This window comes from Mauremys reevesii, linkage group 12, assembly GCF_016161935.1.
Source record: "Mauremys reevesii isolate NIE-2019 linkage group 12, ASM1616193v1, whole genome shotgun sequence".
NCBI classification, from domain to species: domain Eukaryota; kingdom Metazoa; phylum Chordata; order Testudines; family Geoemydidae; genus Mauremys; species Mauremys reevesii.
In genome coordinates this window covers 3,788,387-3,811,532 of record NC_052634.1, presented here as the reverse complement: position 1 = coordinate 3,811,532, position 23,146 = coordinate 3,788,387, and the positions used below count along the sequence as shown (strand labels likewise).

Sequence of the window (23,146 nt, the reverse complement as noted above, 5' to 3'; positions counted from 1 at the left end):
GACAGAGATTCCACAACCAGCCTAGGTAATTTGTTCCAGTGCTTAACTACCTTACAGTTAGGAACTTTTTCCTAATGTCTAGCCTAAATTGCATCAGGAGAGATTTAATCCCATTGCTTCTTGTCCTGCCCTCAGTGGAGAAGGAGAAAAATGGATCATTCTCTTCTTTATAACAACCTTTTACATACTTGAAGACTATCCTGTCCCCTCCACACTCAGTCTTCTCTTCTCCAGATTGAACAAATCCAATTATTTCAATCGTCTCTGGATCTTTAATTCTTTTTGTTGCTCTCCTCTGGACTTTCTCCTATTTGTCCGCATCTTACTGAAGGTCTGATACCCACAACTGGACACAGATACTCAGGCTGAGGCCTTATCATTGCAGAGTAGAGTCAATGTTAATTTGATTCTTTGCTTTGAAACACACATTTCCAGAAGTGTTTTGTTTTGGGTGAAATTCATCCTATGCAGAAGAACAGCCCCAAACCTTAGGAGGACAGTATGTGATGCTTATATCCCCTGATCTCCCCTCTTCACAGGAGTGAATTCTGTCATTGTTTCCAAATCTCACATTTAGAATCCATGGGTAGGAAATTCAAATTGTCAGCTCTGCTTAGACTGAGTCAAAAAATCATTGTCGTTCGGATTCAACAGGCCTGTACAAAATAGTTTCCAGGTTTGACCAATATTGTATTGAGCTGTCAATGGGTCAGACTGCGGAACCCTTTCTGCATGAGAGAAACACAGTAGGTTCATAGTGGGATCCAGGATCTGGCCCCTTAATTTCATCTAGTGGGAGCAACCCTGGAGTGTTATTTGGTCCTGACCCCATGGGGCAGAGCTTAGCTAGACAACAGACTGACCATACTCTGTTTAATCCATCTCATTGCGTCAGCCACAAAACACAAAGAGCACTTATATACTGGTCTAGCTAAATATTTCATGGGCTTTGGCCCTGAACTCTTGGATTCTCAAAGTATTGTCCTCCCTACTTTCTCAGAGATGCTGCTGAGCGGGATGCTCCAGCCTGGTATGTTGGGATGGACTGGCATTACTGATAAGAATTTGAAGAGCACACAGTGCTGGGGATGAGCAGTGAGGCCGCATATTCATACACAAGCACCCGGTCTTATGAAAACATGCACCTGAGCCAGTAAGTTCAGCTCTACATGGGAATCTCCCTGAAGTATAAATTCTGGTAGGGCATCGTAAAGAGGCATCTGCATATATGCTACACCCAGCAGGGGGAGATATAGGATGGCCAACCTATTTTGGCTGCTGCTAACCACATTCTCTGCAGACCTTTGTCCTGAAAAACCACAGTAAGACAGTTCAGGGCGTGGCGTAAGGCAGTGATGATTCTCATGTCCCTATGTGCCTTATGGCCCAGCAATGGTCCCTATACAGACACACACCCATAGAGAATATTTGTGCACCTGGCAGGAATCGCATAGAGGTAAGAAGGTTGCTCCTGTCCAGAATGTGAAGGAACAGCAATGGTTTTTGCATCATCTGATGCATGAGCGAGTCTTAACAGAGACCGAATTTAGCAATATATAAACAATACTCTGGATAAAGCACTCTGCAATCTTGGGGTGAAAGGTATTGAGTTAGTACAAAGCACTATCCATACTGTGTGTATAATAATGAAGATAATAGATTAAGATGATATCCTAAAATCTGTCAATACTAAAAAAAAAATTTAAGTATCATCTACTACTGTAGAAATGGGACAGTGTCTCGATGGAACAGATATTGAGTTTTCCTCTTGGTTTCAGCCAGTGTTGCTTGCGGGGATAGCTCTTGCTAGAATCTGTGTGCTGGATCCAAGGTCTTCCCGGTTTGTGAAGGCCAAAGTGGGAAGATCGGGGATATCACTGGCTGGAGACAGTCAGCTCTGGGGCAGGTTGACACTTACTAATCCAGAAGCTATTAGTGCGGCCTTAACTTAAGGAAACAACCTTCAGCAATCACAGTCTTGTTATTGATCAGCCTCCACAGTCATCCACATGTATGTCGCTGGGAGACTGGGTTGCGGCCACCTGCTTCACATAGAGCCACTCCTTGAGACCTCTCAGAAACTGAAGCTTGTGCAGAATGCCAGAATCCGCTAAGTGGAGTGACATCACATCACGCCAGTGGCTCCCAAGGGGTTCCTTATAAAGCTCTAGTGGCCTGCAGACCCTTGCTGTAAAGAGGAGAAGCCTGCATAGAGGGCATTATCCATGAGGGGTCCTTGGGTTTGGCATTCACTGCCTTGTCTGGTGCCTCAGATTCCAGCTCCAGGACTAGGGCTGTAACCAGGGTGAGGTGAGCAGAGAAGCCGCCCAGGATGCAAAGCCCTGGGGGAGGAAAATGAGGAGTGCATGGAGGGGCCACCCAGGCTCACATGCCCCCTGCCAGATTTCTGCCTTCCATTTAGCACAGAGATTTTAAGACAGGAGCCTGTGGATTAGAAGCTGATGGGAGCCGGCCATCCTGCCTCTACGCATTGCCACTATGGGGCGAAATATGCAAGTTCGCCCCGGGCGCTAAAATGCCTAGTTACAGCTCTGCATTAGTGCCCTGAAATCTGTGACAGGACCTTGGCCTAATCTCAGAGCTCTCTCTCTATGCAAGTATCTGCTTTTCAGCTCTAGAAGGGCAGAGGCTGGCACAATGCTATTAACTATTCATAGAACTTTATATCAGCTTCCAGCTTGGGGTTCCATTAGGGACCTGTAATCTGCCCTGAAGTTGTAAAAAGCAAATGGGATTAAGAAAAAAGGTTTTTAAGCAACACCAAGTTGTACATCTGACGTTGAAGAGTGTAGGGGCTGAGCTCCACAGCTGCACTCTTTTGTCAGGGACATCGAAGTGTTAAAAGGCAGAATTCAGATTGTGCAACAGCAGGGACAGCTCACTGTGGGCAGGGGACCCTGGGAAAACCAGCACAGTTTATGTGCAGACTCAGAGCAAGCACCATGGCTGAGTTCACCGGAGGAGACGATTACCAGGCAGAGTTTGATCCAAAGGCCTATCTCGGATATTTTAAATTTGGAGAAGACACTTTGGGAGAGGAATATCTTAACTTTTCCCTGAAACATTATTGTAAAACCTTCACTTCAGGTATGGCCTGTTGGTGGGATTTGGGACTCATCCCTGGCTTGTCTATCCCTGTCTGCCGTGGCGCTGGAACAGCCCCCTCACCCCTGTCCATGCCCCACCCAAGAGCTGGGGATGGGAGCAGAGCCGTGTCTCCGGGAGGGGTGGACCTGAACAGGTGAAGGGGGATGAGGCTGGGGCCAGCAGCTGGGAACCCAGGCGCACGCCGGGAACCTGCTGGGGGGCCAGAAGCAGCGCCCAGGTGTGGGTCCAGCGGCCGGGACCCCACATGCGGGGCTGGGAGCAGAGCCCTGCATAAAATCTGAGGGTGCTGCAGCACCTCCCACACCCCTGATTCCTGCAACTATGCTTGTCTGTGACGTAAGAAACCAGATTATTGTCGTGGCACCTTTTGGCCTGGGTTGCGGTGAAGTATCTTGTAATATGCATTAGTTATTTGGTTTCCAGGGTCACTCCTATCTGATGTGCAACAAACATGCTAGGGCAGTTCATCAAGTCTCACCTTGCGGCATGGGGGGCTGAGGACTCTCCAGCGAGTGTTTCTAGCTAAAAAGCCCATTAAATAGGCTAAATGTTATTGTTCAGCCTTTGGAAGTACCACAGATCCTCAGAAAGCTTTCCCCATCCTCCCCTTTCTGCAAGCATCCATGCAGAAGGGCCTTGGACTGAGACTCACCACACCTGAGTTCTGTTCTCAAGCCCACCACTGACCTTCCCTTTGACCCTGGGCAAATCACATCACAGCTCTGTGCCTCATTTGTAAAACAGGGATAACAACAACAAAGGGTATCTGATGTTAATCTGTATGTCAAGAAGCATTGAGGACTTGCAGCCAAAGCTTGGTAACACTGAAGTCACTAGGTGTTTGGCCATTGCCTTCAGTGGAAGCAAGATTAACTCTAGGTGTATTAAAACTAAATCAACTAAGTATAATTGAGATCAAGCTGCATTTAGTGTGGTTAAGGTGCAATGAGCTCCAGAAATTCTGTATTCTGAACCAGGTGTGGTGAAAGGGGACACCCTGATTGATATTGGCAGTGGTCCCACCATCCACCAGCTCCTCTCCGCCTGCGAGAACTTTAAGGAGATCATCGCTTCAGACTATACAGACCGGAACCACCAGGAACTGGAGAAATGGCTGAAGAATGAGCCAGGAGCATTTGACTGGACTCCAGTGGTGAAATACGTGTGTGAGCTAGAGGGAAACAGGTACAGGGGCTGGAAAAAGCAGATTGCCTAAATCCCTGGTATATTGCTCAGTCTGTCTATGCAGCAGCATCTACTTATACTGATCAGCTGGAAGCTGCAACATAATCAGTGGTAAATACAGGCAGAAATTTTGGGGAGAAAATAAAGACCAGGGGGAATGTGGTTTTCAGTCATGGTAGGAGTCTGTATAGGGTCCCCAGGAGGTCTCAGTATCCGAGACCTTGGAGAGAGCTATCAACCGATATTGTCACTTTTCCAGTTTGAAATGCAGAGGGAAATGTGGCCGATGTAAATTCACCTGGTTGTAGATTTTTTAAAATCCTAAATTCAGCCGGCGGACAGGGGAAGGGAGAGGAAGTCCACTGAAACAGTTTTTCTTCTAATACTCCAAAATTCAGACAGAGGGTCCACTGAAAAAGTAGCCAGAGTTCATGACCGTGTTTGAAAACTGTTGATGAATTCTGAGCAACATGTGGTAGCAAGGATTTAATGTTGCTTGGCATTCCAGCATATCTTAAAGCATGACCCATGGAAAGGGAATTAAAGATAAAGTTAACACAAGGTCCTACAAACAGACATCATTCTAGCGAATTATGTTTTCCTTCTAATATTCACACCTATATCATAGAAAGACACTGAAATTGCAGATAACCCTTTGGAGTTCGTATTGTATATGTGTATGTCTCTGTAGGGGAAAGGAGGCCGAGAAAGTGGCAAAATTAAGGAAAACCATCAAACAAGTTCTAAAATGTGATGTCCACCAAAGCAACCCCATGGATCCAATCGTCCTGCCTCCAGCTGACTGCCTCATTTCATCACTGTGCTTGGAAGCTGCTTGCAAAGATCTGACCACTTATCGCATTGCTCTGAAGAACATCAGCTCCCTGTTAAAGCCAGGAGGGCACTTGGTGCTGAGTGGAGTTTTGGGCTGCAGTTTCTACATGGTTGGCCCCAAAAGGTTCTCGTGTTTGGTCCTGGGAGAGGAATTTCTGAGGGAAGCCCTCAGTGACACCGGCTTCATCATTCAGGAGTTTGAGGTTCTCGTAAGGGACGATAATATCGATGACAGCTCTGATTTCTCTGGGAAGTTCTTCATTCTTGCTCGCAAAGAGGAAGCAATATAAATCCTTTGGGGAGTACAGGTAAAGGAAACCCTCCCTGAAGAAAGTGAGATAATATTACCAATAAATATAACAATGAAATCAATGCAGTATTTTCTCCATCCATGTTAAATACATTAAGCCTTTGTTGTGAAATACACAATGCCAGTGACAAATTGTTACTGGCTAAGTACCAATCAATCAGAGCTAGAAAACTTGTTAAGTGTTTTCTTTTTTGTTCTTCTCTTTCTTGGATGCCTTAAAAATAGAACTAACCCATAGATGTCCTTGTTAGGCATGAGGCTAACACAATTCACACTTTTTAAGACCCTCAGATGCCCATAGTGAACATGTTTGGTTGTGAGCGGACTGCCAGCTGGTCCAGGCACTGGGGTCCCACAAAACTCGGCCAGGACATCTCAGTCTCGACCCACAGCTACTCTTGCTACTCCAGTGCTCGTCACCCAGAGCTATGCTGCCCATACACCTCCGTCATACCAAGTGTGGCATTCATCACACAAGTGCCTCAGCTCCACTAATTATATCCCCCTCACAGTTTTTCCTCAACATGGATTTTGAAGCCCATGGTGCATCGGGGAAAATCTTGACACATTTTCCCGCCCCCGTAATTCACTTCACAGGCTTCTGCCTTCTGCTTTCTGAACGTTAGGAGGCATCAGTGTGCAGAGCTGATCTGAAAGCAGCGTCTATAGACAGACAGACAGACCTGGACAGTCTGTTTCTTTATTGTTTTCTTTTCAGACTGGGAGCTCTTCAGAGCAACGATTGTGCCTTTCTATGTGTCTGTGCAATGCCTAGCCCACTTGGCTGCTACTATAATACCAGTACGGATACTAACACTGCAAATGCTGGGTACCTATTAACATAGCTAACCATGCATTCCCCTTAGGAGAGCATTGGGGTTTTTTTGCTTTGGCCTTTGGTCAGTGCCTTTCAGCCTGTATATTACTATAGTAGGTCAGGCAAACCTAACCCAGCAGATGATGCGGCTGCAGGTCTTTTTGTCTTTGTCTTTTCCAAGGAAAGCACATTCACGGCCCCACAGCCAGCTTGGACACCTTCCCTCTGGCTCCCAACATGCTACTATTAACAGTCTCTCAGATCAGAGCAACCTGGGGGGGTCACAGATGATAAGGCAGTTCCTGAGGGAGCCTCCCAGGTCCACCTTGGAAAAGAGCCTGTGTGTGTGTGTGTGGTGATTGGGCACCAGTCTCACCCCAGTCTGGGGGCACTGTGTGCCTCAGTTCCCCTCCTTCTTAGTCCCCTGAGGCATCACACACCCATGACAGGTGATTCAATTTAATCCCCCACTCTCGATTCCTGCTTTATTGAGCCAGAAACAAAACGACGACAACCAGTTCACTTGACTCAGCTAAGCATAATCTGTTTTGTTGTCATCTTTGCAATTTAAACATGAGTGTCACAATATCTGGTGTTTTCTTAAAGTCCCACCTGCTGAAGTCACCTGATGATGTGAGAATCTCAGCTTCCGTTTTTTGGAGGGGTGTGGGGAGAGGGGGCAAGTAAGTTTCTAGCCCTCATGGTTTTGGGGGGGAACCCTGAAAAACACGACCTGAGTGTACGCAACAGGCTCAGCAAGCAAAGAAAAAGGACCCAGCGTATATAATTATTTTTATTTTAAAGTCCCTTGATTTTTAAGCCTGTCGTGTTTTTTGGGGCCTTGTGGTGTCCCTTGCTTGGGGTTGGCCATACTGCTTTCCCTTGTCATTAGGGTTTCCCAGGATAGTCCTGCTACCCTTCCCAGCAGGTCTCTCCTAAGCCATTCACCTAGTTAGTGTGTAAACTTCCCCACCTGCTTCCCTTTCCCCGGCACTCTCAGAAACAGAGAGAGTGCTGCCAGCCCCTTTTACAGCAGGCGTGCTCCCAGCCTGGACTCAGGTGATCCTAATCTCATGCTCTTAGGCAGGCCTGTGCTCCCCCTGCTCAGGTTTTCACCAAGAGCTGCTCAGCCCCATCCTTCAGAGGAAAACCAGGACAGCTAGAGCTATGCCCGAGCTCCCTTCAAGGGCGAGCTCCCCTTATGATGGGGCCACAGGGAGGAGATGGAACACAGAAGCCCAGGGACGCAGGGCCAGCCCTAGAACAAATGGTGCCCCAGGTGAGGAGTGTCCTCAGCGCCCCCTCCCTCCCCCACACACATTTGCTAAACTTTTGAATATCTTACAGCACCCTGAGCTCGGCACCCTCCCAATCCCGGCACCCGGGTCACCTGCTCCTAAATCTGGCTCTGAATGGATGTACTCCTGTCAGATTGTCACCTGCACCCCTGACCCACATCCCTGCCTTGTGAAGTGCCCTCAGGGCATCAGTCGAACCTGTTTATCCCAGAAGGTAACACGAGGATGAGTCGGAGGTTAAATAACTAACTGCAAATTGCCCAAGAGAGTCAGGCAAGGGAACATGGCTTAGTGGCACGTAGTCCTAGTCCACTTTCTCTGAGGTAAAATGAGGGGTTAAGTACAAGAGGAAGAGCAATAAACCTGTTTAGATACAAGCGATGTCAGGGCAGCGCTTCAATAAACAACATATTTCCCTTCACCCCTTCCCTCCTGTGCAGCTGGGACGCTGACCTGGTCAAGGCTGAAATGGAAGCGGTGCCTCCTCGGACATGAGGCCAAAGTCCCCAAGGGCTCAGTTGACTCTGGTGGAGTTACGCCACCAGCAGAGAATTTAGCCCAATGCTCCTTCTACAGAGAGGCTCCTTTCCAGTTCTCTCAGGGTATTAGCCAGAAGAGTTTTAGACCCAGATCCACAAAGGGACTTGGGCGTTGCAGCATTCAGCATCATGGCACCTAACTTTTAGATGCCTAGAAAGTCACAGGAACAACACAGCGATCCACCAATGCAATGAATAGGGAGTGTGGAAGCAGGGAAAGAATTAACAAGGATTTGAAGGGATCTTAATGCATGTCAGTTAGTTAGCATGACTTAGGCTAACTGTGACCAAGCTGTGGATGCGTTCCAGAGGGACTTCCAAGCCAGCAGACTCACCAGTACTCCTAAGAACATGATGTACGGACTTGGAAGTCTCTGAATGTATTTGAGCACTTAACAACTCTTAACCCTTAACAACTCTTTATAATAAACCTTTAGTTTTAGACACTAAAGCAGGGGTAGGCAACCTATGGCACGTGTGCCGAATGCGGCACGCGACCTGATTCTCAGTGACACTCACACTGCCCAGGTCATGGCCACCGGTTCGGGGGGCTCGGCATTATAATTTAATTTTAAATGAAGCTTCTTAAACATTTTAAAACCTTATTTACTTTACATGCAACAATATTTTAGTTATATATTATAGACTCATAGAAAGAGACCTTCCAAAAACATTGAAATGTATTACTAGCATGCGAAACCTTACATTAGAGTGAATAAATGAAGACTCGGCACACCACTTCTGAAAGGTTGCCGATCCCTGCACTAAAGGATTGGCTGTCAGCACGGTATTTTGGGTAGGATCCAAACTAATATTGCCCTGGTAACGTGGCTGACGCTATGGGGTCAGAAGGACGTTTGGTATATGTGAGCAGAGTTTTTAAATAACTTCTCACTGCACTGGACCTAGGTGCTGATTGGGAGCCAGAGAACTGGAATGCAGTAAGGTGGCTGGGGGGGATTTCTTTTTTTTTGAACTTCTTGATAACCAGTGTGGAGATCAGAAGTACAGTCTGTGAGTGCTTGGTGAGTTTAACTTCAGTGTTAACCACTAGTTTGGGGAGTCTCTGCTCTCCCTTCTGCAGCCTGCCCTGACCCTGGCATTTTCAGTGAGGGCAGCCCCGGGCACCCCGGGTCACAGGGGCGTGTGAGGGAGTTGTGCAGAAAGCCTGTAATCTGATACTTGGACAAAAGAAGGTGGAGCCATGGCCGGGAAGAGCGGAGGAATCCCATATAAACCCAGATCGGGAACAGCTGGGCAGTTGAACGTTTCCAAACTCAGAGAGAAAATGGACCAGAGTCCCCCTAAGAAAGAATCTTTGGAGAAACTTTTTGATCCAAAAGAGTTTTTGAAAACGTATTATTCCTTTGACTCCACAAGCAGTGAAAAAAATGATATTTTGATGTTTCTTCTGAGAAACTTCTTTAAGACCTTCATTTTGGGTGAGTCGGGTGTGTTTTGTGCCATTCTGTTTGCACAAAGGCTGTTTTATAGTGGGAAACGTGTTGGTGGAAACATGAATGTGTAGATCTGGATTTCTTTTAGCAGAGGAGATTTTCCCTAATTATCTTTCTACCCCTGTTTTATGGCGTGATGGGTCACAGCTGGTCATCCTCATTACAAAAGCCTGCCACAATAGGTGCATTGAGAGTAGTATTGTCCTCTAGCATAATAACTCTTGTGTGTGCAATGACAACACTGGGCTGTGCTAATGACCTAGATGGGTCTCCCAAAGTCAATAGGAGAGTCTGAGATGAAGCATAAAATGGGGCCCCCTACAGGCTGAAGAATCAACAGTGGAGAAGGTGCACCTGGATCGTGGCAGCATGGAAGAGGGGAGAGGAGAGAGAGAGAGGTGGAGAGCCTGCATCAGTGCTTGTGCACTGGGTTCTTTAGGGGGCAGTAGTTGGTGACATCACTGGTGACAGTGGGTATGGCACAGACCAGGACAGAGCAAATCCTCCTTGACTCGTTTGTGCCTTAAGTACAGTCTCTCTACATGACTGATCAGCTCCTCATCCCATGCAGTAGAGCTCTGTGCCATTCCCCATCAAGCCCTGGTCCCAGCATTGCGATGATGAATGGCTGGTGGTAGAGCAGAAGTCAGCATGTGCCATTGAGCCGGGAGTCGCTAGTCAAGGAGCTCCCCTGCTGTCCCCGAAAGAGGGACTTTCTCCCAAGCTGTACATGTATCTAGGCTTGTGGGCCTGTACGATGTACTTTTAAAACTACCTGGGCTGTGTGGGTATTGCTAACTCCAAGCCAAGTGAGTTTAAATAATAGATTTTAAAAAACAGCACATCTTGGGTTTTGTTTTGGTGCCTTCTGGATTTTGAGCTTTTCGGGTTGTTATTTTTTTAAAGCTTTCTCCACAACTCCTCAGGGTAGAAACTAGCTTTAATTGAATGTGTTTATTGAAATGAAAGATGAGATGAGATCTCCCAGTGCCAGCTTTAAGAAAGACACGGACGAATCAGAGAGGGCCCAGGGGAGAGCAACAAACAAAGAGGGAAGGCTTAAAAACCTGACTTATGATTGGCACAATTCAATGTTCATGTTTTTTATAATTTCAGTGGAGAAGATCAATGTTTATTTTTAAGTTTCTTTATTTTGATTGATTTAAATGTTCACACTTGTGGGAAATTATATGACACTTGGGTGGGGGGAGTCAGAGAACAAGTATTTAATGACAGTAGACACAAATTTAAAAAGTTCAAGTTTTATAACCTTTAAAACACCAATTGTCAATATCACATGTCAAAATATTACAGCTAAATATCATCAAATCCAAGTCAAAGAAGTTCTGGAGCAGGATTTCTCTTACTTTGTCTAGCTGTATATTTCAGTTACTATCAATGGAAATGCTTTTTAGTCAGTCTGTGTGTCTATGGTGACATCAATCTTTATTGACGTTTACTGATACAAATCAAATCCTTTTCAACCTACTTATGAGGCAACCTCATCATACCATCCCCTCCATAAACTTATCAAGCTCAGTCTTGAAGCCAGTAAAGGGTCCTTTGCTGCATTTTCTCTCTCCTGGAACTGGCCTTCTTAAAACCCTTTATAAACCCAGAGAGGAAATTGTCCAGCTTGAACCCTCGGCCCCCTAAACCTCCTCCTCTCCCATCCTCTGCTGCTGTATGTGCTGATACACAGGTATTTTGCATTTCAAACCAGATGGTGTTAAAGGCAACACCCTGATTTATATTGGCGGTGGGCCCAGCATTTGCGAACTACTCTCTGCCTGTGAGTCCTTCGAGGAGATCATTGTCACAAACCATATGGATCGGAACTGCCAGGAACTGCAGAAATGGCTAAAGAAAGAGCCAGGAGCATTTGACTGGACTCCGCTGGTGAAATACGTGTGTGAGCTGGAAGGGGACAGGTACGGGAGGGAGACCTAGTTCTGTTACAATTTAACTAAGGAAAATATGTCAAAATCCCTTTTAATTTGTGGATCTTCCTTCTCTGGGGTGCTTTTTTCCTAAGAAGTATTATGTATTATGGTGGTGTTCAATACATATAAAAAGAAAGAAATGGATTGAAGGAAAGGAAAAATTTAAGAGAAGTATGGAACCAGGACTCCTCTCCAGCGATCCCAGCAAGGGATTCCTATCAATTCAGCAGACTCAGGGCTTGAACTTGCAACGCTTGCAAGAGGAAGGTTTACTCTTACAAGGGTAATTCCCAGCGCCCCCGGCAGAGTGGCAAACACTTCAGGATTAGACCCCCCCCTTCACTCCCATTTTAGCCTTCAAAATGAGATGGTAAGTGCCAGATGTTCCAAACAGCTGAGCACACGGGGTGCTGAGCTCCTTAGATTATTGGCCACGCTTTATATAATCTTCCATTTATATGAATGGCCTATAAAGGGTGAACAAATGGTGCACGATTCGCACCATTTTCTACAGACTTGTTGATAACCAAACATTTATGACGCATAGTATTTGTGTCTGTAAAATGCCGGTGTCATTTATTAACCCTTATGAAAGCATTGTAAATGGGAGCTTTATATAAAGTGTGACCAACTCTGGCTAAATGGGAGCTGAGCTCTTCTGAAAATCTGGCTTTAAGCAGGTGAATTCCACCCAGCAGAGATTTCGTGTGACTATGTAACTCTCATCCACTGAGCCGATTGCAGATATATTGACTGTGTGCACTAGTCCGAGATATGAAGGGTTCTTTGGCACAACAGTAGCACATTTATCTTCAGTGTTATATTTATCTTTCCAGGAAAAAGTGGGCTGAGAAGGAAGAGAAATTACGAAGAACGGTCAAGCAGGTTCTGGAATGTGATGTCACCAAATTCAACCCTGTGACCTTTGCCTCTCTGCCCGCTGCTGACTGCCTGTTCTTGAACCATTCTTTTAAAGCAATTTGCAAAGACCTGAGTACCTACCGTGCTGCCCTGAAGAATGTCAGCTCCCTGTTAAAGCCAGGGGGTCATTTGCTGATGGTGACCACAATGAAGTGTAATTACTATATGGTTGGCCAACACAAGTTTCCCTGCCTCTTTCTGGAGAAGGAGTTTCTGGAGGAAGCAGTGAAGGAGGCCGGTTATGATATTTTGAAGTTTGAGGTGACTCCCATATGCCATACAGCTAGTTTGGTAGAGCATGAGGGGATCTCTTACCTAGTTGCTTCCAAAGGGAAGGGCAAAGAAGATTAAAGAGAAAATACATCAGCCCAAGGCAAGTAGAGAGGCAGAATAGATTAGCTGTAGATACTGGTAGACCTGAAAATCAATGTGCGCTATAGAGCTTTGATGACCTCCAAGCACCTTGGAGAACCTGTTTGTTCAAGATGCACTAGCTTGAACCCCTTGTTGTGCCACTAAAGCTGCCCTCATCTCTGTCCTTTCCCATTCAGAGCTGCCATAATGTCTCCCTGGCCTCCAACCCCACTGTGCTTCATCTTCTCCCTGCTCTTGCCATGTTTTGCCTAGTCTCATGCTGCAGCTGTGCAATTAATGATAATTACATAATGAATCATATAAAGTCCTTCTCACTGCTAATGGACTGGAGCCTGCTCCCAGTAGTCAGTGGCAAAACTCCTATTGGCTTCAGTGGTGCAGCACTGGGCCCAATCAGTGCTGGATTTGGAATTATTGATGGACGAGGTTTAGAAAGAGGATCAAAACACATCTACAGGCCTAACCACCGCAGACCTTTAAGAACAGAGGTTCTGCCCCTGAGCTGATTCTACATTCAAATTCCACAAATAGCTACATTAGATAATGGGTTGAGCTACTCCTTTCTTACCACAAATTTTGGAGCTCACACCCATGTCACGTGTTTAGCTTTGTGCCTTTCTATGCCATCTGCACTAGAGTGTGAACTGCTTGGGGCAGGCATCATGCCTCCTTGGGAGTCTTGTCTCCCGGCACTGAGAACATGGCTCACACTGGACACATCGTTATCAATAACGGCAATAACCTCACTGTGATTTTAACATTGATCAGTTTGAACTGATTGGCTGGGGCTTGACAGCTGCATTGGCCCATGGTGTTGGATGAATGATTTGTTTTGGTGAATAATTGCAATCTCCACCCAATCGGTGCTTGCCTAATAAAGATCTGTTTCCCATATGCAATAATCTGTGTTTCCAGGTCTTATTATTACCTTTGCAGAAGGAGATTTACAGGTTAATATATCTGGATTAAAACTATATCATTTTGTGTACACAGGGATAAAAAACCTGAGGCTGGCCCAGGTCAGCTGACCAGGGCTCATGGGGATTGGATTCCGGGGCTGGAAAATTGCTGCATAGACATTTGGGCTTGGACTGGAGCCCGAGCTCTGGAACCAGACCAGCCACAGCCATGCCCGGCATGCAGCTCTTTTACCCCTGTGTAGACATACCCTGAGTCAGTCCTCTCGTCTCTTAAGGGGACACAAGTGAAAGGCTCTAAATTCTCTCCTGAAAACCCTCTAAAGCAGAGGCTCAGTGCTGAATGTAAAAGGAAAGTTGAGTGAAATACCACTACACTTTTTCTCTCCCCAAAAGGGGAAAAATCACAACCAATGTACACCTCTCACTGCTGCAGAATACACCTAAAACAGGTGAAAAGATGTTGCAGAAACCATTACTGCGCAGTTGGCAGATGCGTTCTTGGGGATCCATCACACATCACCAGAAATGATAACAGCGGTTCAGTGAGAGCCTGTAGCTTGCTCACGTGCCCTTCTCCAATGCCCCTGAAGTTTCCCTTTAAACACCAGCTCAGATATATTTCGTTCTCCCTCTCTTCCACCAGCTAATACTTTTCTGCTTCCTGTGAGTTCTACAAGAATCTATCTCGGTGTGAAGAATGAAACCCCGTGATGGTTACATGAAGAATGCAATTTGCATGTGCAATAAGGGGTTAAAGTGTCAACAGGAAGGGCTACCGGTATCCAGCAGGATCAGAGGGCAGGGCACAGATCCATTGTGTAAGATGTAATGTCCAGATGAGTTTATCCCCCCGTTAAGCTACCAGAGGTAGGCAGGAGATAGCGAACAGAGATGGGTGAGTAATGCTTTCCTGTCATGGCCAAACATACGACATTTCAGAAATGTTCCTGTTCTGCATTGTGAGGGACCTGAGACTTTTCCAGTTTTTCTCAAATAAGTAGAAGGAGTGAAAGACCCAGCCCAGACTAGCAAGTAGCCGGAGCTACTTTGCAAGTAGCCTGGAAAAAACAGGTTCTGCTCTGCCTTATTTAGAGCAGTGACGAGAACTTCTCCCACCCCCACACTGATTGCCCTAACTAGCAGACTATTAGCTATTCTTAGGGGGTGAATCTCTGCTGTGTTGTGCTCTGCATTGTCTACACCAATGCTGCATTACAGCTGGAGATATTTTAACTGAAACATTATTATGGACCAGGATTTATCTTTTATCAAAGGAGATTTTCTTAGTTACCTTTCACCCCTGGTGGTAGAACGGGATGGGTCAGTGGTTCTTGTTAACAGACCCTGTCAACACAGCTGCATTGAGTGTAACATTGTCCTCCAGAGAAATGACCAACAACTCCAGTTTGTGCAGTGACAGCACTGGACCGTGCCCACGAGTCAGGTGGGCCATCCAAAGTCAATGGGGGAGCAGGAGGGGGGCATAAAAATGGGGCTCCTCAGAGTCCAAGAAGCAACACTGGAGGAGATGGAACAGTACCGGGCCATGGCAGCATGACAGGGTAAAGGGGAGAGAAATGGTGAGCACATGTGCAGGGTTCTTCAGGGCAAAGGCTGCAGGGGTCAGGGAGAGCATGGGAGATGGAGCTCACTGCACAAATCAGGGCAGCGTAAATTGTCCCATCTCACCCAGTGCCTAGATTACAGTCTCTCTAGAGGTGTGATCAGCTCCTCATCCCATGCAATCCTCCATCCAGCCCTAATCCCAGAATTGCACGCATGAGTCGGTGATATTAAAGAAGCCAGCATGGGCCATCAAGCCAGGAGTTGTCCGTCACGTAGTTTCCATGGTGCCACTCACAGCGGGTGTTTGTCCCGGGCTGTTCATGCTCCAGGGCTTGTGGCCACCTGGAAGGTACTTAAAGTTCCAGCTGCAAAGAAAAATGCCAAATACTGCGAAACTCACAATTAATATGATACGATGATGCAACACTGCTGCTTTATGTCTTCCCTCCCCTTGGACCCAGGTACTTCTATGTGCAATGTTGGATGGAAGGTGAGCCACAGTCACGCCCTGTTTCTGGGCAGAGCACCATCTGTGTACAGCTACTGGGCACTGCCATCCAGGGCTGCCTATCCATGACCAGCAGCAGGGCATGTAAGGTGACTCTTCCTACTTCACTGGGCCAGACCTTGAAGTTCTCATTTGAATGGGGCTCAAGCAAGCCTAAGTGACAACCTCAGTTTTTAGCCTGTTACATCACAGGTATTCAGACTGTTGTATCTGTTGATCATTGTCACAATAGACCTTTCACATGCTGATCTCAAAGCATTTTACAGACATCCCTGTGTGAGGGAAATGCTGCATACAGGGTCCTTCGTTGCATTTAACTCTCATGGGAAATGACCTTCTTGAAACCCTTAAGAAATGTAGTGGAGAAATCCTTAAGCTTGCTAAACTCAGCCTCTATCCATCCAACTTTATTGTCCATTCCCTGCTGCTGTGTGTCCCGAGAAGTTGGGATTGTTTATTCCAAATCAGACGATATTAAAGGGGAGACCCTGATTGATATCTGCACCAGCCCCACCATATACCAGCAAAACCTTCTAGGAGATCATTGCCACAGACTTAGATGGACCAGAACCCCAAGGAGATGCAGAAATGGCTGCAGAATGAGCTGGGAGCATTTGACTGAGCTCCGGACCAGACCAGATCCAACCAGACCAGATCATCGGAGCTCAGGACCAGATCATCCTCCTATGGCTAGTGTAGACATAGCCTCAGACTAGGGTGACATATGTCCCATTTTGACTGGGACAGTCCCTTTTTTAAGCCCTGTCTCAACCGTCCCCATTTTTTTTTGGCATGTGTCCCATTTGTTCTTGCCAACTGATCATCAGCTGGGAACAGCAAATGGGGCAAATGCCCAGTTTGGCCAAAAAAAGTGGGGTGCAACCCCTTGTGGGACACGGAGGAACGTGCGGGTGGAGGTGGGAGAGCGGCAACGCCAACCCTGAGAGGAAGGGAGGGAAGGCTCAGGAGAGCAGCTGGGGCTGGGCCAGCCCAACGCAGGTGGGTGGCAAGGGGCTTCAGGCTGGCCCCATACAGGGAGCCTCGGGCCAGCCCCACCCGGTGTCCCATTTTCCCTTTGGGAAAATATGGTCACCCTACCTCAGACACTTTCTTCCCCGTATATTCTTTTCTGCTGCTGCTTCTTTCGATTCTACAGACTGAGAAAATCTTGCAGAACCTGTGGGTTCTTTCAGCCTGAAAAATATCCTCGTCTGAAGTGAAAGTGAAATTTGCAAGTACAAGGAGGAGTTGAAGTATCCATAGGAAGAGCTATCAGTCTCCACTGGGAACAAACACAGAGCAGAAGTTGTTTGTGCAAGATGGAATCTCCAGCTAGTTTCACAGCGGGAGACGCTTACCAGAAAGATTTTGACCCTGCAGTGTATTTGAAGACCTACTATTCCTTCGGTTCCAGTCATTGCCAAGGGAATGAATTTCTGGAATTAAACCTGAGAAGCCTGTTTAAGATATTCACTTCAGGTCAGTACAGTGTCCTGTGGGCATAGTGCTCTAGGGCTGAGATGTTCTCAGCTTTTCCCTTGCCCTGTGATCTCATGCTCGTTTAATAATGCTGTCTGTGACGGGAGACAACAAGGCTCTATAAGGGCAGTAAGGCTTTTGGGACAGGAATCTTGTCTTCATACTCATGGCATGTCTGGGGCATGCCCATAATAAATAATTTTGGAAGCGTTTCTAATTGTAATTAGCAGCTGTAGAGGCCATGATGGTTCAGCATGATGTGGGGTTTTGTACGTTACACACACTAATCTCTGGAGCTACATACACTAAGCTACTGAAAGTGTTTCAGAGTATGTCAGCCCCTTTGTTTTCTAAGTGTTGCAGGTAGTTTTAGCTACTTGATTTTCCCCTTTAAAATCCATACGTCAGTGGCAATCTCAATTCTGGAGAGGTCGAGGGCTGGAATAATGGGAGGTGCTGTGGGTCAGGATTGAGGGCTATTGGCAGAGCTGTGGCTGGAGGAGACCTAGACTAGAGAAAGGTAGGGACTGAGTCAGGATTGAAGACCGTCTGCAGTTGCAGAGGTGTGTATAGTGAAGCTCGGGATTAGAATAACAAGTGTATTGTGATATAGGATTGAGCTGCATTAGCAGAGCTGTGTGCGTAGAGCCCAGGAGGGGAAGAGCGAGTGGAAGCTGCGGCTCAAGAATGAGATGCAGTGGCAGAATTGAGGCTGAGGCCCAAGGCTGGAATGGCAGAGTCAGGATGGGGTACCCACAGTCATCAACCCCAGACTTTCATGAGAATTAAAATCACTGACTCGGATGGACTGGCAATTGCAACTAGTAAAAGGAGCAGGTGACCTGGTTCCCTACATCCTACTATGATCAATGTTGCAATCTGGAATGGTCCTCACTGTTGCACAAGCAGTTAAGTCCTTTAATATCACAGGAATTAAAAAAAAATCCTGCCTCTTCATAAATTAATCTGATTTCTTTCCTGCTATATGTTATGAAAAGTAACAGCTGGATTCTAAACCTGGAAATGGACTAGGGGTTACTGATGCTACTACAAACCCTGGACAACTTCTCCACAGCATCTTATAGCTGTGAGCCCAACCATATGCTAAGCAGTTTATAACTAGGCTATTCTGGGTTACCCTTCCCACTGCTCGTTCCCTACTCTGGTTTTCTAGTTGTTTAAGCTAATCTAGCAAAATTTTTAAAGCATGTTCAGGATCATGGTCTCAGAACAGCTATGGTAATGAGCATCTATAGAATGATTATTGCGATAGTAGAGAGATCGGGACCCTGTTTGTGCTCAGCGCTGTACAAGCACATAAGAAATCCTTAGCCTAGAGAGCTCTGAGACTGAAGTCCTTATTCTTGGTTCCTTATTCATGGTTCCGAGACCCTTATTCAAAGGCCAAAATGATTAAAAAATATATTGATCAATGCGATTGAACTGATCAAAATGTAAAAGATAATGATCGGATTATTCGATTACTAACGAAGTAAGGAGCTGGGTTTTGACGAGCTGAACATGACAAAATTAGGCTTGGGTCACCCCAAGTGACACATCCCTGTCACTGTTAGACTATTCCGAAGGAACTGAGGCACGCCGCTGGCTGACCTGAAGTTTTGTTACTGCGCAATACTCTGCCTCATGTCACACTACCAATCCACTTATTTGGTCATTCAATTAATAAATAATTAAGTTATCGGTCATTTAAATTTTTAGCACATTCAATCACATACATTTGATGAAATTTCTAAAAATAATTATTCTTACATTGACATATTTTTAAATAATTGTGGAGGTTAAATACACAACTGGGAACAATGGATAGGAAGCTAGTACCACAAACAAGGAATTGGGAATAAGGAGCCAACTTCAGCCTCGGCAGAGAGTTTATAATCTAAATAGACAAGATGTACAAAGGCAGGATTGTTATTCCCACTTAACACATGAAGGACTGAGGCTCATGGAGATTAAGTGACGCACCAAAGTCACACAGCGAGTCTGTGGCAGATTTCATTAGTCCTAGGCAAAGGCCCTAACCAGGACACACCGCGTTAGGCGATGAGGCTGTTGCTGGAGGAGTGTTCCATCCTACATACCATTCACAGGAGGCCTCAAAGAAGCAATTAAAAAAAAACCAAACACCCCCCCCCACCCAACCCCAATCAGCAGTGAGTACAACTTCTCTGACATATGGGTCATGCAATGCGCCAATGTAACTGCGTTCCCTGACGTTCCAAACCAGGTGGGGTGAAAGGCGACACCCTGATTGACATCGGCAGTGGCCCCACCATTTATCAGCTCCTCTCCGCCTGCGAGAACTTTAAGGAGATCATCGCTTCGGACTATACAGACCGGAACCGCCAGGAACTGGAGAAATGGCTGAAGAATGAGCCAGGAGCGTTTGACTGGACTCCAGTGGTGAAATACGTGTGTGAGCTAGAAGGAGACAGGTAAGGGAAGGAGACCTGGCTACTGATGATCCAGGGATGTCTTGTCACTGAAATGAACCCCTGCAGGAGAGGGGACCTCTTACTAGAGTATGATGTAAAAACACAATGACAAACTGACTAGGACACCCCACAGGCTGACATGTGACAGATGCAGGGAGGCTCGAGAATTGGGAATCTACTGGAAGCACTTGCTCATGGATCCAGCTGCCATGTCTGAAAGCTGCCAGCTGAACCCTATAGGTCATGTGTCACCATTACTATTAGTTATAATTATTATGATATTATCTTAATTACCCTAGTACCCACAAGCCATAGCCACATAGTTGCTAGAACTAGTGGTGCTGGGGGCGCTGCAGAACCTCCTGGCTTCCATCACATACAGGGTTTACAGTTTAGTTTAATGGCTGTCAGCACCCACACTATACAAATTGTTCCAGCAGCCCCTGCGCTGTAGTAATACAAATAATAAATAATAATACATTACCTGAAGCGAAGCAGCATATACGTGTTTCACATAAATATTTCCAAGTACATCAACCCTTATCTTTTCAGAGGGCAGTGAATAGTTTTAGCTACTTGATTTTAATTGAAATCCACACCAGTGGCAGTCTCAGTTCAGGAGAGGTGCCAGGCTGGAAGAGCAAGCAGTAGGTTAGGAGTGAGGGGCATCAGCAGAGCCATGGATCTGTGTGTAGGGGGAGCAGGACTGGCATAGCAAGGGTCAGGGAATGCAGGTCTGGATAGAGGTGGATTGGCAAAGCTGGAGAGGTGGGGAGACCCCTGGACTGGAACAGCAGGGGGGTTGTTCAGGCAGAGCTGTTGAAGGATGCAGCCCAGGACTGGAATGATGGGGGGTTGGGGGAAGAAGGGCTGCAGATTAGAGGCATGAGACTCTATTTATCTGGGAACTCGTACAGCCCCCATCGCCATAGTGTCTGAGAGACTCTCTGTTTTTATTCATGCATTGACTCTTAACACCCTTGTGACATTACGCCCATTATCCAGAGAGGGAACTGAGGCACAGAGCGACTGTGACTTATTCAAAGCCACGCAGAAGGATCTGTGGCAGAGCACAGAACTGATTGCAGGTCTACAGGGTTCTGGGTTAGCATACTAAACACTGGAGCCTCCTCCTTCCCTCCATAGATCAGACGCGCAGAAGGTATTGATGCAAAGAGAAAATGCTGAGCTGTCCAAAGCTCCGCATGCTCCTGGATCAGAAGGAATGGAGAGTCACACCAATATCCTTTCTTGCTACTGCTGCATTGCTCTGCAGTTTGCCAATTGTGAAATGCCTAACTCCCAGGGAAAGTTTCCTCCTAACTCCAGCTAGTCAGGGGTTCATTTATGCCCTGAAGCAGGAGGGTTTATAGCCCTTCAGGTCTTGGTTATCCCTACTGTAATGTAACTGGCTATTATCCGTGTATATATCAGATCCTTTTGTCTAATTCTTGGCCTCAGCGGTGTCTTGTGACAATGAGCTCCACTGGTTAGTTGTGTGCTGTGTGAAAAAAGTGTCTCCTCTTATTAGTTTTAAATGTGCTGCCTTTCGAGTCCATTGAACATCCCCTTGCTGAGGTCTGATGGACAGACTGAAAATCATGCAATAGTACACAATATAACATTTCTTGCAGGGAAAAGTGGGCTGAGAAGGAAGATAAGTTGAGAAAGAAAGTCAAGCAGGTTCTGAAATGCGATGTGTCCAAATCCAACATCTTGGCCCCTGTGTCTCTGCCCCAGGCTGACTGCCTGCTCTCCACACTGTGCTTGGAAAATGCGTGCAAAGACCTGAACAGTTATCGTGCAGCACTGAAGAACATCAGTTCTCTGTTAAAGCCAGGAGGCCATTTGGTGATGCTGATATTCCTGAAAGAAACCTACTACGTGGTAGGCCAGCGCAGGTTCTCCAGCCTCTACCTGGAGCAGGAGTCGGTGGAGGAAGCGGTGAGAGAGGCCGGGTATGACATACAGTGTGTTGAGGTGACCCCAAAACGTTCCGAAAGCACATTTTCTGATATTGAGGCTGTGATGAGTCTGGTTGCGTGCAAGCAGCCTGCTTAGTCCTGCTGTAAATGAGCAGGAAAGATCCTCGGTGCAAAGGAAAGGTCAGGGCTGGCCTTAGGGAAAAAGCACCGGGGGCAAACTAGTATTTTGGCTGTGTGAGGGGCAGGGAGTTGTAGGGGGCAGGGAGCACAGGGGAGCTGGGGTGGGGGCTTCTCAAAGCCAAACCCGCATGTAATTTTGCATTGGCATCTGCATAAATCAAAGAATATAGAATTGAGAGATGGGACGTGACCCAAGGACCCCTTGACACCAAGCGGCAGATGGCCCCGGAGTACATAGGTGTAGAGGGATCTCCTGGGTTCGTCAAAAGGGGTCATGTAAGGTCTCTAATGAAAGCCTGTGTCACACTGATCATCATAATCATTGCAAGATGTATGTATGGAAAACATGAATAGTTATGGATATATACTAAAACTTATGTTCCCTCGGACTGTGAGTTAAGGCAGGCCACCAGGTGATCCACATACCTCTGTCAGGCAAGACAGAGATGCGTATGTCACTCTGGCTCATCATGTGCAAACTGAGCATTGTGTGGTTCCCAAAGGACACCCATTTACAGTCTGAGCAAAATTCTAATTAATTGATTGCAGGGGCTTCAGGAAAAAATAAGCCAGCAGGGGTTATTATCTTGTTTAGGCATAAGGCAATGAACTATTGAAACTATATCTGGGGTCCAGATGAACCTCCAGTTATTCTTTTAGTCTGTGAGGACTGCCAGCAGGATTGATTTGATGAGAAGTGATCTCAGCTAAACTGGTTGAAAATGCTGAGAAAGGGATGGGGGGTAAGCTATCTTGTATGAAATATTTGAATGCCTTGTTAGGTAAGTGTCGGCTCTAGAAAGCACGTTATGATTTTGTTTTGTATGTAACCACTGCTTTGCAATATCCTCACTTGCTGTCCTTGTATCTCTGTTTTGATAATAAACTTATTCCTGTTTTCACTCTATGTATATATTGAAGTGTGCTGAGCTGAGTGGTGATCCTCAGTTGAATCTTGCAAGCTGGTACGTGTTTTTCCTTTAGGGAGTAGCAGCTCTGAGAGTTCTGTGACGGTTCAGTAGAACACGTGCTGGGCGTGCCAGAGGCCATTCTGAGAACTCAGGGGGAAGTATGTGCCTACTGATAATCTGTACCAAGAAAGCGAGGCCTACAAGGGGCAGGAAGGCAGTGCTTGTGCTGCCAGAGGCTAGTGGTTTCACATTGCGGGCACAGACAAGATCTCCTCACACTGAGGGCAGGCAGTGGTAAGGGTTCCCGAAGGAAGTGTCACAATACAAGCAGCAACTATCCCATTCCTCCAGCCCCCTCTGCCAATCCCAAGCTGCTCTCTAGAGTACAGTTTCCCA

General features: G+C 46.4%; 2 protein-coding genes across 3 annotated transcripts; both read left to right on the top strand.

Annotated features, from left to right (window-relative positions):
• Positions 1-2,731: 2,731 nt before the first annotated feature.
• On the top strand, positions 2,732-13,709 carry LOC120375803 (nicotinamide N-methyltransferase-like). 2 transcript variants are annotated; one of them, XM_039496740.1, is made up of 3 exons: positions 2,732-3,108; positions 11,293-11,500; positions 12,349-13,709. In XM_039496740.1, exons 1-3 carry the CDS (start codon positions 2,940-2,942, stop codon positions 12,782-12,784), a joined length of 813 nt encoding a protein of 270 aa, XP_039352674.1. In that variant the 5' UTR covers positions 2,732-2,939; the 3' UTR covers positions 12,785-13,709. The 2 variants fall into 2 exon arrangements, with proteins under 2 accessions (XP_039352674.1, XP_039352675.1); XM_039496741.1 differs by lacking the exons at positions 11,293-11,500; positions 12,349-13,709 and adding exons at positions 4,107-4,314; positions 5,006-5,520 and having other exon boundaries at positions 2,821-3,108.
• A 3,355-nt stretch (positions 13,710-17,064) lies between these two features.
• On the top strand, positions 17,065-22,058 carry LOC120375870 (nicotinamide N-methyltransferase-like). The gene is made up of 3 exons (XM_039496861.1): positions 17,065-17,281; positions 19,527-19,734; positions 21,369-22,058. Exons 1-3 carry the CDS (start codon positions 17,122-17,124, stop codon positions 21,793-21,795), a joined length of 795 nt encoding a protein of 264 aa, XP_039352795.1. The 5' UTR covers positions 17,065-17,121; the 3' UTR covers positions 21,796-22,058.
• The last annotated feature ends 1,088 nt before the right edge of the window (positions 22,059-23,146 follow it).